We start from the raw sequence: 17416 nt of genomic DNA, 5'->3' as shown, positions 1-17416 counted from the left end.
CTAGGTCTCCGTCTCGTCGCCTCGGCGATTCCCCCAATCCCCAGTCCACGGGCCTTGAAATTCCTTTTCAAATAGCTGGGCCGAAAGGCCTCTTTTCCAAACAAAAAAAAGTCCCCCTCTCAAAAACAAATCACTGTCAAATTTCAATGCTTCCTTCGTTTCAAGCTAGTCCCCTTATTCAGTTTAGTGCAACGTTGTGATGACTCGATGATTCCCCTTTCTATAGTTTAGAGTTGATTGATTGGTTCAGTAAAAATCAATCTGGTCATTTTTTTTTCAATTTCATTTTACTGGTGGACAATATTAGTAGGAGAAAAACGACACATTTACTAAATAATTTTCTTGTCGGTTCACTGATTTGCATTTTAAATTTCATCACTGAATGTGACTCTTGATAGTCATGGGAGGCTTGAATCAACCAATCCTTTGATTTGTAACTATCTTTTGTACGTATCATCTGTATCATGCCATGCATTATGTTTTGCTATGTCTTGTCTTATTAGTTGAACCATTGAATATTGTGTTCAGATTCTTAAATTACTAATTGCTCATATGCTTTCAACTTGGGGTAATTTTTGACCCGTACACTTTTTTGGCCTGGGGCGTCGGCAATTCCTAGCTACGCACACCACCACCATCACGTATAGGAGAACACCAAATCGCATCCCAAAGCTCCTTCTGAACCGATCAATCATCCTGCTCTCAGACTAAGCTATCGCGTGCCAATCAAGAGTGACATACCAGTCGATGGAAGCATGATACATATGCATCACGCAGGTCGTCGTCCTGACCGGCATTGTCCGTCGCGTAAATAGGCCGTGCCAAACGTGAGAAGAATTGACGAGACCCCGACGTAACCCGTTTCATTTTGGAGCTAGAAGATCTATGTCTGACTCTATCTCGAGAGAATAATTGCGGAGAAGACTGTAGAATCGATGACCTGAAGCCTGAACGCTAAATATCTCAAGAAAAAAGACGGCGGCATGGAATTCAATTCACCAATCACCATAACTGGGGTCAAGGTCGGCTTGTGCACGTCAGCGGAGCTGGCGGAAAATATCTCTAACACGATTAATATAGTCAAAGGTAATGCGCAGTTGGTCTGGTACATAGACGGCCTTGACAGTTGACAGACTAAACTACCAATTGGTGAAGTATCAGAAACAATCCAATTCAGAACTGCAGGGCCGAGCGGGTGACAAGAACATTGTTCCCTTATCCAATCCAGATATTTAGGAATTGGCTCGACCTGATATCCTGTACTAGCTAGAAGAACTCAGATTGGTTCTATGAGTTCAATGTAGAGAACAGAAGTTTGTAGTCAGCACTGTCAGCTCCTCTAGAAAGAGAGGATGGTTTTTGGTGAGCTTTATCAGCGTACAAAGTTACGAGCCATACCTGTGAATCTGTGATGCATTCACTTATTAACATAGTTTCAAAAGAAGCTGACAAATATGGCCTCCGCAGGCAAGTTAGAAGTGACGATAAGTTTCTGACAAATATGTTGCGACTGCATGATGTGTGCCATCGTTCGCGCAGTCCTCCCCGTCAGCTCCTTTTCACCCATGATGCCATCGTTTCGCATACTTTGACATACGTTGCTTATCCCCGAGAACTTACGAAACCTGGACCTCCTTTGTTTATTACCGAAAACTGAAGAGCCTGAATTTCACGCCATGAAAAAGAGACTTCCCGTGTCCATTTGGTCCAGAGATATTTTTCCTGCACTCAACTCTGATGCGACGACGACGGGGACACACGTGCGTATGGTTGGTCGGAACACAGGCGTGCTGCGAGAAAATCTGGACGTTGCGGGCTGTGCTGAATACTGTATGTACTGCTCTGGGAAATTTCCTAGGCGCTGAGACTGGTAATATAAATGTGCATTTTCAGGCTCGACTGTGTAGTCTGGAACACGCACAGCGGCCCCCGGAGAAGAATCAATCCTCGCAGTTCAGCCGACTGTATATGCAAGCCAAGCAAATTTTCCGTGGCTTCCTCCGGGCGACAACGACTACACCGTAGGGACGGCGTGGAAAAACGGCCGCGGCCGCGGACGGGAGCCGCGCCCCAGGAGGCCAGGACCCCCAATGGCCCTTAAAAAGGAGAAAACGTCAGGTGCGCGTGAGGCGGCACGTCCAGCTCGAGTCCAACCCATGGCGATGCGCCGGGTCGGGATGCCTGGAAATTTCGTCCGGCCCGACACGTGGTACAAGCGCCCAGCCGCCACACAGAGCCGGTACCGGCGCTCGACACCATGTAAGTTAAAGGCCTAGCCTGGCAGCGACGGGCTAACCGCCGACCGCGTACGCGCGTACGCTTCCCCGAGGAGCGGCCCGGAGAGGCTGGCATATTGGTGGGGTTGACTCGGCGGTGTCGCCGGGTTGTTCCGCCGCGTGCGTGGTTGCGACGACGCCGTCAGACCGGCCGGCTCGTGGTGCGCCGCTCGGTGGTTGCTTTGCTTTGCATGCGACCCTGAGGCGCGTGGTGGCGTGGCGGCCGCGTGCTGGCCGGAATGCCGGATTAGATTTCCTCCGGGACAGTTTCCTCCCTTTGCTGGCACGTAGCGGACACCGTACATACAGTATTATAATTTTCCGGATTTCGTATGGCCTGGTTGGATACTGGATAGAAAGGCTCTAGTACGACTTTGGACATGGGCTGATGCGTTCCGAATTGTCGCTGTCGGGCACTCAGCTGACTAACGAGTGCTTTGTTTGTTTTGGCCGGTGCGTCCATCGCAATACTTTTTTACGAAACGGATCGGTGCATCCATGATTTCCTGGACAAAAGGTCGCACAAGCACCGGCCATCGTCCCTCGGACGTTTCTGTTGCAAAATCCAGCCGACGGGACTGTGGACGTGTGACCTGACACATGGTAATCGAGTTTTCACCGTCGCTGCGACCGTCGTAACCTCTTTCGAACAGACATAAAAGAAGGATCTAGAACATGTTTTTAGACAATAGAGAGAGAAAATACATGGAAGAATCTAGAACTAGATGCAGTGTATTGTCGATCCATCCCCTCGGATCGAACATCTGTACCTCAAGCTAGCAGTAATCGTTTTTTCCTGTTTGATTAGCGGACACGTGAGTCGTGCAAAGAGGGGATTGAAACAGCACGGTGGAACGTTTCTTTCATCACCTGGGCACGGAAAAGACCGCCCTGATCTGTACCTGTCCTGCCATTTTCGCGGAAGAAGCTTCAGGAATGGACCGATTAATCCCCTGAAGGAAGAAGAATATAGCACGTATTAGAATAGCCTAGCCTAATTGGCATGCTGCATTTGCAAACGTGCAGGGCTGTGTTTATATATATGTATATAGTTTTTTAATGAAAAATAGTCGTATGAGGATCTTCGAAAACTATTTGAACTCAACCCGTAGGCTGGCAGAACAGCTAAAGCAACCTCACATTGACTTCTTCAGGTTTGTTTAGCAGACAGGGCGGTCAGCATGATTCACTTGTCTTTGTTGCAATGGACAAGATGTTCTCTACCTTCCACGTCCTATGATTGGGGAAAGATTTTGTGTGTCATAGTGGTTCAGATATGGGACATGGCATGGACAACATGCAGCTAAATCCAATGCATTGTGGATAAATGAACATTTTTCAGCCTTAATTTCAAAAGCAGATAATGATCCTACAAGCAACCAAAAGCACTTGGTTGTACTCCGTACAAACGCTACACAACAGAAATATTGAGCACGTCAACTTTGCACGGACGCCACTGCTAGTAATCTTTCATTCCTTCTGGCTCAAGCCCGCGGGAAGGAGCTAAATATCTGTAAGAATCGAATTCCTTCACCTTAATCAAGCTTCAAACAGGCTGATTCCCCCCCTAAAAGTTACCTAGCTAGGTTCTATATCATAATATCAATTGGGCCACTTGATAATTTGAGAGCAAGGGTGAATGAATTAGGCAGCAAACTAAAAAAACTCTAGGTTCTGTCAGCTGGACCACTGGTTTACGGAACAAGTGGAATAGAAAAACAGCCCCTTGCGTTGCTCTCCAGAGCGACCCTAGGGGAGAAAACCCATCGCGCTGCCAGGTCCCTGACGGCAGACCCTCTCCGTCGCTACCACCGGCGTTGGCCACGGTGGGGCGAGCCCGGCGTCGAAGAGCCACGCCATGGGGACGCGGCGGTTCCCGGGGTTGGCTGGGGTGGTTCTCGTGGTGATGTGTTGCGCGACGGCACGCGGAGTCGCAGGGGGTCCCTTCTCCATGGCAGGCGGCAGCTGCTTGTCCAGCGATGGATGGTGGCGATGGACGTGGATCTGACTCCCGACCAGATCCGTCGATGACATGACACATGGCCGGTCGGCGCCACGTTGAGGGGCCAATGAGGGGCTGTTGGAGCCCCGTCGGTGTTCCGACTCTCATTGCGTGGCTCTGCTCGGATCCAGTTAGCTTCAGGTTTGGTTCGGGATGGCGCGATTGTCGATGAAAACCGAGTAGACCTCAGTCGAAGGCATCGGTTTTGAAGCTCTCGCCCCTTGCTCAGCCTGCTCTAGGGGGGACCCCGATTTGGGTCTCCCCAGATCGAATAATGACGACGCTCGACGCCATTCTCCCTCTTGAGAGCATCGTCTTGGAGCAGGTGTTGGATGGGAGGGTCAAGTGGTGGAGCAGCGTGATCGTGTCAACGCCAGCAGGTCTCCACGATGTCGTGCATCGAGGTCTCGGTGGCGGATGCGTGTTAATGATGCGTGCAGGGAGGTGGCGTTGTCCGGCTTCGTCGCAACATCAATGGCAGGCTGACAAGGTCAATGCTTCGATTCTTTTCTGGAAGATGGGTCGGTGAAAGACGGCAGCGACTTCTGAGATGTGCGCATACAAAGCGCGCTAAGAATCTGCTGGACCGGTTGTGCCCTCGTGTGCCCTTTGATTGTAACGATGTGTGTTGGTATGTGGTCAAGGCAGACGACCCTGATCATGGTCACCCACTTCAGATTTAAATGACGTGCGCTAGTGTGGGGTCAAGGAAGACGGCCCTAATAATGCCCCCTTCATCAAGCTTGTACAGGTTGCCACGACTGTTGTAGTCAGATAGGTGGGTTTGGATTGAATGATGTGTTTTTTTCCGGAAGGTAGAATGATGTATTAGTTTTGTATGGTTTGTTGAATAATACAATCAAAAAGGTTGTGTGCATCATTTTGATGCAGAGACCGGGGATTTCTTGTAAATCTAATCTGATAGTTTTGAGAGCATATATAAACTTTTTTTTTCACAACACAGACGCAGACGCTCACAAGTACGCACGCACGCTCACCCTACCCGCCGGTTAGGTCCTGGAATAAATCCAAGAAAATGCGAGCACCCATGTCCCGGGTGGGCTGGTTCCACCACAAGGAACCAACCACCTGAGCTACGCTCAGTTCACCATAAACTATATTTAGGTAACAAACTAGTTCCAAAATTGCCACCCCAAGCAATTACACTGGTTTTAGCAAAGAGGCAACCTTCTAACCTGTGAACAAGAACCATTGAGATTACTTGTAAATCTACTCTGATGTTAACGGCCCAATTTGACACCTCATGGCAGTAAGTATTCCGGTGAAAGAGGTTCTCCGGTCCGGTGTCCTAACTTCGTTGCAAGCCACCTCGGTTATTCTACCTACTACGGTACTACCAACGGTCCAACTTGCACAACGACACTTGCGATGATTATGCACACCAAGTGACGCATGCAAGGGATGATTAACCATAATCAAGCACCGGTTTGCACAGTAGGTCCAAGTTAGAACCAAGGCAAGTGGGCTAACAGAAAAAAGGGTAATGGCACCTCTAGGCTAGAGGCTCTAGCATAAACCTATCAAATCCACGGCGAGTGTGGCACAAAACCACGTCTATTAAAAAAACAAAAACAATCCAAGTAGCTTAATCATCGCCTAGCCTTCGTCCGTCATCAGTCCACCGGCAGCTCGCCAATAACTTCTAGATCAGCACAAACTGTTATCCGCGGTTGATACTATTACTTCTATACAAAACCGCGGGTGACATGCCTGGAGCAGTTTTCATGGACATTCCCTAGGATATTAAACTACAGACGAGCTCCAGCGTAGTCTTCCAAATCTCCAATCCTACCAATGCGACTTCTGTTCCTTTCCCTCAAAAAAAAACTTCTGTTCCCACAAATGTTTCAGTCCACTTCATCAAACATAAACAATGTTCCAACAATCTATACGTCTAACCAGTAGAAAGTCCGATTGGAGCGGTGAGCTGAGCTGTGCGCGCCACCAACCACCATACTGCTCTCCAGACTCCATCACCGGAATAATGCTACGCCCGCCAGTTATATGCCTTGGATCCCCTGTTTGTTCCCATCACATCACCCGTTGTTTTGTCCTACGGCAGAGTCGAGGCGCGGACAACAAGCCCATCCGTGTGGCAGCCAACTAGCCAGGGTTGGTTGATTGGCGCCAAAACGCCACCGGTTCCCACCCCCCAGCACTTATATAAAGACCCAGCTTAGCCACGGCATCCTCACCACAAATCAGTCCGCTTTCCCTTCAACTTGCCCTGAGCTTCCCCCCGCATAACCGCATTCACGGCTCTCCCGGGAGGCGGGAACCTTAATTTTCTTGATCGGTAACCTTCGACCTGGTCGATAAACCACCCGGCACCCGCCTTTTGGTTCTTGTCTTCTTGCCATGGCAGCGCGATCCTGGAACCCTTTCTCGTGCTGCGTCACGGGCGGCACGGCGATGGACGACGATGACGAATACTGTGTGTCGCAGCGGCGGATCATGTGCAGGGGGAAGAAGGGCGGCAGCCCGAGGTCATCGTCGTCCTCCTCATCGAGGATGTCGTTCACGAGCCTGAGCTCGTCCGGGACTCTGTCGCCGGAGGACCTCTCGCTGACGCTGTCCGGCTCCAACCTCCATGCCTTCACCTACGCCGAGCTCCGCACCGCCACGGCGAACTTCTCACGCGCCAACTACCTCGGCTGCGGCGGGTTCGGCCCGGTCTACAAGGGCGCCGTCGAAGACAAGCTCCGCCCCGGGCTCACCGCACAGGCCGTGGCCGTGAAGTACCTCGACCTCGACTGCGGCACGCAGGGCCACAAGGAGTGGCTGGTGAGTGATCATTCCTCACAATGCGATGCTCGCGAGATCAATTCGCATTCCAATTGATGTATGGTGGAATTGGGATGTTCTTGTAGGCCGAGGTTTTCTTCCTGGGGCAACTAAGGCACAAGAACCTGGTGAAACTGATCGGGTACTGCTACGAGGACGAGCACCGGATGCTGGTGTACGAGTTCATGAGTGCCGGGAGCCTGGAGAACCACCTCTTCAAAAGTGAGTTATTCTCTACTTTCTGCTGTCAATATTGATTCCAGCACGATAACGAAAAAATGTTATTTTGGAAATTTGAGCACGTACGTGTGTCATCTGGTCCACGAGCGATGAGCTGTTCTTGTCCCCTGCTTTTATTCTCTGTTTCTTTTCTGTAAGTCAATAGGATAGCTGAGCTGCATTCTGCCTTCCAAAGGAACATTTCTCTTTCTCCTTTTTAATTATATATGACTGTACATAGTGGATTATTAGATATTTTGATTTAAAAAATTATTTATCCTACCAACTTCTTGGAGCTTACAACTGTTGGTCAGCGTGGAGGAAACTGACCTGAAACACCCTATTTTCTTCAGGTATTAATGGCTCTCTCCCGTGGATGACAAGGATGAAGATCGCCGTCGGTGCGGCCAAGGGCCTCGCCTTCCTCCACGACGCCGACCCGCCAGTGATCTACCGCGATTTCAAGGCCTCCAACATCTTGGTTGACTCGGTAAGTCATCCATAATCTACAAACTTTCAGTTCCGATGAACAGCAGCTCCTCTGCTAAGAAAATATCGTGGTTTTGAAATGTCTCACTAACTTATGAACTGTAGTAGCAGTGACAAACAAACATGGTATGGTCGAATAGTACTTCTAGTGCACCTCTGATATTGTAAAATTACTACAAAACGAAAAAAAAGGGGGTTTGTTTCCGAAACTTAATTCAAAACTTTTGGCTTTGGACAATTTGAATCATCTAAGCTACAATGTATTATATCCTGTTTGCGCCACATGTTTTTGAACTTAGCTAGCCCATTTGTTTACCTGACTAAAGCTCGGAAGGTTCTTGGATGGATACCAAACTTGAGAATTCTCCTAGCATCACCATCCACTTAATCAAGATATATAACTAGCCGTCATTGTCAAGCTTGCAGAAATAACGACAGATTAGTAATAATTCACGAACAGTAGTACTTATATCTTGACCAATGATCTTGTTTCAGAAAGTTTTCACCTCGTATCTCATTGCACCTCACTTCAGAATCACATTGCCTAACTACCAAATTTCAATTTGTGCTATTTCAGGATTACAACACCAAGTTGTCTGACTTTGGGTTGGCCAAGGATGGGCCCCAGGGCGACGCGACGCACGTGACGACACGTGTCATGGGGACACATGGGTATGCAGCGCCGGAGTACATCATGACTGGACACTTGACCGCCAAGAGCGACGTCTATAGCTTCGGTGTAGTGCTCCTGGAGCTCCTGTCTGGGCGGCGATCAGTGGACCGCTCGCGGAGACCGAGAGAGCAATGCCTGGTGGACTGGGCCAGGCCATACCTCAAGCACTCTGACAGGCTGTACAGGGTGATGGACCCAGCTCTTGAGTGCCAGTACTCATGCAAAGGCGCTGAGGTAGCGGCACTGGTGGCATACAAGTGTCTCAGCCAGAACCCGAAGTCCAGGCCCACCATGAAGGAGGTGGTTAAGGCCCTCGAGCCTGTGCTGGGCATGGAAGACTTTTTCCCTGTGGGCCCTTTTGTGTTCACAGTTATTGTAGAGGAGGACAAGGTGGTGGACATGAAGGTGGAGATTGAGGAGAAGCACCGGCACCGACAGCATCACCGGAACCATCAGGACAGGCACCGCCAGAAGTACCCTGACTCGGCGATCAACACCGGTATTGTGTTGCATGCCCGCGATGGGCTTCTTGCCGGATACACCGGTGCACTGCGGCGGCAGCCAAGGTCGTCGAGCTACCACCGAGAGAAGGTGGCCTAGGACTAGGGTAGGGAAGTGAGTAGGACAAAATGGTATGCATATGTCCATACTATGGAGATGTGATCCAATGTCACATCGGTTTGTTTCAGATTTGAGGATGCGTTTCTTTTGTTCTTGATAGTGACAGTGGACAGTGGGTGTTAGATAAAATAGGGATGCAACGTAGTACGGCGGAAAAGTCCAGTTTTAGTTTTGGCAAGGATTGTTGTGCAAAAATGTTGTGTACAAATGAATGGTCTAGGTAAAAGGATGTCCGATGCTTCTTTAATTCTACACTTCCAAATTTTTACTGCAGTAATATTAAGTGTTGGCAAGTGAGAATCTGAAAAAAAAGACATGGAAACCTTTTGCAGTTCTTAAAATATCCAACTGAAACCGATGCTATCACAAGCTGAATTGATAACGTCAGCTCAACTAGCAAGCTGGACTGAACATATTGTGTATCAGTAATAAGGAATGCGGGGCACAGGGGCAAGCAGACGTCACCTGGCAAATTGATGGTTGACGCAAAAGGATCAAGGCATGTCAATAGCAGCTTTGCAATAATAAGCTTCACCTGCAAACCTGTTCACAAAAGAAACTTTCTGAAGTTTGATAAACAGCCTAGAGCTACAGGACAGGAGATTAACCGCAATGTATGTTTGTGTAAATTGTGTCTCACCATTCAACTGAGACATGAGATGGCCCTATAAAAGAATGCAACCACCAGAATTGAAGATTTGTTATGCAACGCATCTGTGTGGAAGATACACAAAAATTGTCAATGCAATGTCTTCTGGGAGTACATTCTGCAGATCTATCAATCTTAATTTCTGGGAGTACATTCTGGGAGTACAATTTGGGAGTACATAAGCTGGATAAGCATAGGACTTAGAGAAAAGTTTCTGCAAATAAAAATTCAAGAGCTTCTTGAGAGCACCAACATCAAAGTGTCTAGAAACCAAGACCAAGGCAAGGAGTAATCTAAATGTGCTCATACAACATAATGATTTATCAAAACTCTTGTTTCTGCTGTAACCAGAAACGTCCAGAGGAAACTGGGGATGGAAAACTACCTGAGTTGTGCATGATCCTGGTGTGCAGATATGAGGCTAACCTCAATTTGTTTGGCAATTTTCTTCTTCTTCAGATAGCACATAAAACATAACATATAACATAAAGAAATGAAACTTACAAACTGTACCCAGTTATCATGAAACCGTGGTGTCATCAGGTGCACAATCAAGTAATAATCTAACACATATGCAAATGAATAGGAATCAAACAGCAGGATAATTGCACAAAAAAGATTCCACAGATTGAAAATGGATGTTCCAATGTTGTGATCACAAAGCCATGAACAATTTTGCTTGGCTTTTGTTAAAAGGGCAACTTATGAGGTTAGGCAGACTCATGTGTCAGGACTGTGTCACTAAAGTAGAGGAACAGAATGCGTTCCAAGTATACAATCGGCTCGTCCATTAAATCATGACCATTATGTGGGACTTGACTTGCAACTGCATCAAACTTAGAGTTCTTCGTGTTTTAAAAAGAACAGATGTGGTATTCTTATCTGGCGATATAGCATAACCTGAGAAACTGCTGACACAGAAGGGGCAGTTCAATCTTTCAATACTCACTCTAGCACTTCTTTAAAATAATATATGATGTGTATCTAAGCCAGAGCTCATGATTAGGTGCTTCACTATTATTTTAATTGACTTCTGATAGCAGTGTAAATGTAATAAATAGTGAAGAACAAAACAGTGTACATGTTTGTTTTGTTTAAACTGATGTTAGGGGCAAGATCACACAGAGAGCGTCACAGCTTGGATCACTCATATATGATCTATATGACTAAACCAGAGCTTATGACTAGGTGCTTCGCTATTATTTACAGATACACATTGACTTATGATAACAGTGTAAATGTAATAAACAGTGAAGCACAAAGCAGTTGTACATGTTTATTTTGTTTGAACTCACATATTAGGGGCGAGATCAAACAGAGAGCATCACACCTGCTCAACCCTCACTGCCCACTTGGCTTAACGGGTTAGGATCCCGGGGTGTCACGCTAGATGCAAAAATGAACCCAAATAGAAGAAATCGGTAGCATGAGCTATCCTGAATAATCTGGAGCATCGTGATCAGACGAAATCTCCTCCCATCATCCGCACCTGATGCGCAACTCGCCGTTGCGAGACAGAAAAAAAGGGAGAGGCAACGGGAGCCGGTAGGGAGAAGAACCGATAGTGTAACCAAATCATGTGAGGTCGGTCCTTACCAGATGCCATGCCAGTTCTAATCCCGGTCTTTGGTGGTGTTTCATCGATAGTGGTGTACTCATGGCCACATCATCACTAATCAGGCGGTTTAAGTGAGCCACCAGCTGTTTTATTTACGATGGCTTTTTCTTTCTGCAATATTGAGCAATGGTACAAAGTTTGATGGCACTCCTTTCTTCCCAACAGAGCGCTTTCTTCCCAACAGAGCGCTCTACTGCTTCTCTTGAGTGATAAAATTATGGCCATTTGACATACTAGTGCCAGCAAATTCTTCAACGAAGTTGAGTATGTCAGGATTTATAGAATTAACAGTATAATCTTAAATAGAGCAGATACCTTGATATTATTAAGTGAGAATGTACACATAAGTCAATTCAAGTCCCTGGATAAGGAAATGCCTTTTTTTTAATATGTTTTGATAATACTCTACTTGCCTGTTATTACTCAATGTCCATTACCATGCTAATAATTAATGAGCTCACATTGCCACCTGCCCAACTTACATTGTACTATTATACCTCGAAGGCAAACTTCAAACAGACCCAGAATATTTACTACATGAGTTTAAACCTTCGTCAGTTCGGTAAGTTAATTTCTAAAACATCAAGTACTAAATGATGCCAGTATGTCACACTGCACAATAAAGATCTCAGAGATGAGTAAGGAACTGGTATAAAATAACAAGCTAAGTCGTCTCTCAGTATCCTGTAGTACAAATCTGAACTAAGTGGCCTGTCTTTAATTATTGTAGTATTAATATGGAATTCGGACACAAATGTTTAATATCTAATGTCTGAAACAGAAATGAACTAAAAAACAAAAATACGAGAAATTAGCATCACAACTCACATACAAATTCGTTGCCTCTACAATTACACTTTTTGAAATTGAATTCTTTGCTGATTCTGTTGCTAAAAATTCTTTCGTGTCCAATGTGCAGAGATAACCTTGACTCGCATAAGGGGTAATTCATTTCGATCAAACAATGTACCAAGGTGTAGTTAACAACAACCAAATACTATCAGATACCTGAACATATTTGGGGGGTCCAACACGCTTTTGCCCTTGGTAACAACACACTCATAAGCAGACAAATCCAAATATTAAACACTGCAAAGGGGGGCCTTCTATCACCAATTTTTCTGTATATTTCCTTTTAGTACAATTTTTATACCAGTGTACTCCACGAATTACGCAAAACGAGAACGTTAAGGGGGAAAGATAGACATGCCAGAAATCGGCGGCTACCTTTTAATCAGCCATCCTTGGCCGATGAGAATTACATCTTGCAGCAGCAAGTACTTTGAAGAACAAAACAAAAAAAAAAGTAGAAAAATACAGGGATTGCATATGAGAGCTCTATCGAAAAGTGACACCAAGACCAGCAACCAAGGATAGCCACCATGAAGCATCGAACCAAGAGTTGCACTTTCGCCACATTCACGTTTCCAAGTACTCACCACCGGAAGGACGGCATACTCCCGGGGAATTGAGGGAGCATCCGAAGAACATAAGGAAGACTCAAGCTTGTCAATCATGCACGAGTGGAACACAAAAACTCCACCAAAAGGACGATCGTTTACCAAGGAAGATGGGGAGAAGAAGGCACACAAATGCATGATATCAAAGGGTATCACTAGAGATATTATCTCACAGAGGGATGGTTTTAGGCCCTTGATGAGTGTAGATGAAGGATACCATACAAACCTAGTTGATGGAGGCAGCAGCTAACTGAAAGCAGCAAGATCCGGCCGGGGGCGCCTCGGTCTAGCCGGGAGAGGCTTGGGGAGGGTGGGGAAGAGTTGAGCGTGGGGTGGAGGAGCTTGGAGGCGCACGGGAGGAGGACGGCCCAGCAATGGCGACCGACAACACCGCACGAGGCCGACGGCATGCCGGGAGCCCGAAGACGCACGGATCCGGCGCCGCAGTCGCCGGATCTGGAGGACCTGGCCGTCGGACGCACAGATGACGAGGGCCGTCAGATTGGCGAGGCGCTGGAGAACAACTGCGAAAAACGCCCCGCCGCCACCTTCATCGACGCCGATCCGGGCTTGCCGGCGGCTCACTCCGGCAGAGCGAGGGAAGTGAGGTGGTGGGAGGGCGGCGGAGGCGGTTTTGAGGGTTCGACCCGAGTCGCCAGAGAGAGGGCGACGGCGGGGGGATACCGACTACTATAGCAGACAACCGTACTCCACGAATCATCTGCACATCAGAAACAACATACAAGAAGGCAAACCTCACTCAGCTATAGTCCGATTTGTACTCGTGGCCTCGTGGGGACCTCAACAGCCGCCGCGAAGACACAACGCGACCCCAACCCCGACGGCTACGGCAATCGTCGCGGCAACTTTCGCCGCAACGGCAGCGGAGGCAGAGGCGGGCGTGGGGCAGGGCGCGGGGCGCGGTGAAGGAGTGGACGAGGTGGATCATAGCGTGGAAGCAGGCTGTGAGGAGTAGGAGAGCGGCGGCGACGGCTGACGGGGGCAGGCGGCGGAACTCCGCGACGGCCACGAAGGGCTCCACGAACCACGCGGCCGCCATGGACACGACGAGGCAGAGGAATGCGAGGTGGAGGAGGAGCGGTCTCCCTCCGGCTGGTAGAGTCGGCTGCGGCTGTGGTGTCGAGGGCTGGGTGCCGGCGGTGGCGGAGAGGAGCTAAGTGAGCGCGGCCTGGTAACGCATCGTCGCAGGGCAGAGGGCAACGGCGGGTTTTGCTTTGGGCTCGCACTGGAAAGTGGGTCGTTTATTCCTGCGATTGGATTGCAAACCCGGTTTATGTGTTTCCCGTATCACGTCGGCGTCGTCACAGTAGTCGTCGCAGAGGCCGGTCACGAAACCAGCGACAGTGGATAGAAGGACGCACTTCTCCGTAACTTGACTGACCCGTGGGCCTGGACTGAGCACGGGCCCAATTGTTAGTGAATAAGTCTGCACGAGTGAGCGACTCGCTTCGAGTTCCATCAGGGGGCGGCCGGTGCGGGGAGCAGAGAACACCGCGAAGCCCTTCCGCTCTTGACCGAGTCAAGAAACACTGGAAAATCTGAAGAACAGAAGAAGTTTCTATGTTTCCGTCATCCATGGCATACCATTAGGGATAACGAAGGCCGTATGACTAATTAAACTGGATGAACCACAGTTTGAAGTAAACGCGTTAACGGATGACAGCAGATGGGAAGCTCCTTTTATCAAGGATCCTTGGCATTAGCACGCAAGGAAATAGACATTTTGTCGTACTAGGGTCCCACCGATACGGAACGCGTGGGTCGTCAGTAACGAAACCCCGTCGGGAAGGCCTCCCGGGAAGCGATGAGTCTGGTAAGTCTGCCTCCAGGAGACGGCCCTTGGTGAAGTAAGGGCTCGCACATAAGAAGCCCTGGAACCCCGGTCTCGGGAAGCTGAAGAAACGCCTCCCGGCTGCTAGCCGGGTGCGCTAGCCGGGAAGAGGCACCCCAGCAACCCACGCACTGGCATGCAGGCGGGGCCCGCGGAAACAGTGAAGACAGCACAAGACGACGGGTGCAGTGCATTTCATGCATCAACAGGAGTCTTATCAGCAGGCCTAGTCTTGCTTAGCACGCTAGGGCGGCTACCCTACGAACCATTTTTTTCTACCGTGTACAGTGGACCGGACGCTGCATGGCGTCCAGCATGGATGAGCAGAAATGTATTTCATGTCGGTGTGACACGTGTCTAGGAAACGTGTCATACTGCATGCACTGGCACCTGTGGTATCTCCTTATCTATAAAAGGAGGACTGGTGCCACCGGTCAAAGGGTTCCGATCAGTCCTAATTCGAGCCCTAGTTAGAGACATCGCCAAGTAGCTTCTTGAGAACTCCTCAGGACACCTTGTAAGCAACATATACAATCTTGAATACAATAACAAGCAGGACGTAGGGTGTTACACCTCCGGGTGGCCCGAACTTGGGTAAATCCACATGTCCACACTTCGTGTCTATCGCCACGCCGGCGATCGCAGGAGCGATCACCTCGCCCTCCACCGAACCAAAAAAGGGGGTGCTCGGCATCCCCGGTGCCGGAGACCTGTGCTCCGTCATCTGGCGTGCCAGGTAGGGGGGCGTGCAGAGAACTTCGGGTGACCGCCGTCATCATCGTCTTCAACACCGGCTTCGTCGTCTACGACATCTTCGACGACTAGCTCGCCATGCCGCCCAAGAAGGCGGACGAGCCCCGGGTCGGCTTGCGTGACACCCTCGCCATGCGCACTCGATCCCATGATGCCGCGCGCGCGTCTCAAGCACAAGGGGACCAGGGGTCCCCTCCACGGTAGCAGCGGCAGTCGTAGCTGCCACCTCCGCCTCCTTGGCCATCGGCGGACAACCGGCTGAGTGGGCCTGCGGCGCCTACCGATGGAGCCAGCTGCGCGAGCGACCACAACGTCGCGCGTGCCAGCCAGTGAGTCCACTTGCGGGCTGAAGACGTGCAGCGATAGCTGCGCCATGACCACGGTGCGTCGCGTGCGACGCTAGCGGAGTGTTGCCCCACACATCCGAGGGCACCGGGTGACAGGGCGGAGGGCAGCCGGTCGGAGAACCGGCAGCCTCCCGCCCAGACCCCGGCGGAAGCTATCATTGTCGCGCATGTCATGGTGCGCTATGAGCCACCGCAAGGCACGCCGGCGCATGACGCGTGGAGCGCGGAGCTGGACGCGCTCCTTGCCCCGCCGCCGCAAGGCGAGGGCGGCCCGGCTGGTTCAGGCCGGGGACAGACCCGGGACGCGGAGACGCTCCCCGCGTCTCGGGGCACAGAGAACACCCTCCCCCGTCGGGAGGGCAAGGAGGCGAGGATCCCGTGGGGTCCTGGGACTCGTCACTGACCGTTACACGGGGTGACGCGCGAGGCGTCCTGAACGCCCGCCAGCAGGAAGACCTTCGCCAGCGCTTGGAGCGTCGGCGTGATGCAGAACGCCAGCGCCCAGAGGAGCAGGAAGATGCACCCATGGGCGCTGATGACGGCTGTGCCGCGTTCACTCGCGAGCTGCGCCGGGTGACATGGCCTCGCAAGTTCCGATCGCCGACGCTCGGGACGTGCGACGGGACTGTGAACCCCAAGGATTTCCTCCTGACCTACACGTTGGGCATGCACACTATCGGTGCCGACGACAAGGTCAGAGCCAACTGGTTCCCGATGGTCCTCAAAGGATCAGCGATGACTTGGTTGCTCAACCTGCCTGCTGGGTCCATAGCCTCTTGGGCTGACCTGCGCGAGCAGTTCGTGAACGCGTTCCAGGGCGGCTACAAGCGCCCAGGAACCATGGCGGAACTGCACACGGTAGTGCAGAAACCGAGGGAGACGTTGCGGGACTTCACCAACAGGTTCTCCAACCTCTCCTACTCCATCCCTGAGGCGGAAGCGGCCGCCATCATCAACACGTAGGCCATCAACGTCTGCGACCCGAAGATGCGTGAGAAGCTGAACAAGCACCAGATCCGGACCACAAGGGATCTCTACGCTCTCGCGCACCAGTGCGCGATGGCCGAGGAAGGACGCTTGGCGCCCGAGCTTGCCGCCAAAGCAGCGGCAAACCCACCCAAGGGCTCCGGGAAGAAGGGCTCCCGGAAACGCGGCGGGAAGCAAGTGCTCGCCACGGAGCCGGGGCTCCCCAGAGGTCCACCAAGAAGGCGGCGTCGGCGGGAGCATCGGGTACAAAGTCGGCAGCGGCCGCGCGTTGCCCCATCCACACCAACGCCACCCACGACGCGCAGGACTGCCGCACTCTCCAGACCATCAAGGAGAAGCGCGAGCAGCGCCACGAGGAGCGCTGCATTGCCGGGGCTTGCTTCAACTGCGGGGACATCGGGCACCTCTCCCGGGACTGCCCGAACAACCCCCACGGCGGAGCAGGCCGGGGCGCAGCCGGCGACGACAAAGGAGAACCCGCGAGGGGTCGCGGTCAAGCCCGTGGCGGCAACGACCGGCCTCCCCGGGGACGCGACAAGCCTCGCGCCGAACAGCGCGAGGATGACTGCAGCGACGACGCCGACGAGCCCGGCTTCCAGGAGCCTCACGACGTCGCCTGCATTTACGAGGGAGCGTACGCTCTCACGCTGACATGAAGCGGCTTA

The 17416-nt window shown here is 50.7% G+C and overlaps 1 protein-coding gene and 1 long non-coding RNA gene across 4 annotated transcripts; one reads left to right on the top strand and one right to left on the bottom strand.

Moving 5' to 3' along the window:
* Positions 1-2888: 2888 nt before the first annotated feature.
* On the bottom strand, positions 2889-15916 carry LOC106866856. Of its 3 annotated transcripts, XR_002960285.1 has the most exons (6): positions 9726-15916; positions 9551-9628; positions 7633-7843; positions 7390-7533; positions 3147-3229; positions 2889-3072 (listed from the first exon to the last, which is right to left on the bottom strand). It is a non-coding gene; the product is annotated as an uncharacterized LOC106866856 (long non-coding RNA). The 3 variants fall into 3 exon arrangements; XR_002960284.1 differs by having other exon boundaries at positions 2889-3229; positions 9726-15915; XR_002960286.1 differs by lacking the exon at positions 7390-7533 and having other exon boundaries at positions 2889-3229; positions 9726-15915.
* Positions 6658-9358, top strand: LOC100833438 (serine/threonine-protein kinase RIPK). The gene is made up of 4 exons (XM_003578140.4): positions 6658-7083; positions 7170-7305; positions 7656-7792; positions 8369-9358. The coding sequence occupies exons 1-4, from the start codon at positions 6658-6660 to the stop codon at positions 9062-9064; spliced, it is 1395 nt and encodes a 464-aa protein (XP_003578188.1). The 3' UTR covers positions 9065-9358.
* Positions 15917-17416: the final 1500 nt, after the last annotated feature.

Source organism: Brachypodium distachyon, chromosome 4 (genome assembly GCF_000005505.3).
Source record: "Brachypodium distachyon strain Bd21 chromosome 4, Brachypodium_distachyon_v3.0, whole genome shotgun sequence".
Taxonomy (NCBI): Eukaryota; Viridiplantae; Streptophyta; class Magnoliopsida; order Poales; family Poaceae; genus Brachypodium; species Brachypodium distachyon.
Note: the sequence above shows the minus strand (reverse complement) of the source record. Positions and strands in the feature narration are given on the sequence as shown.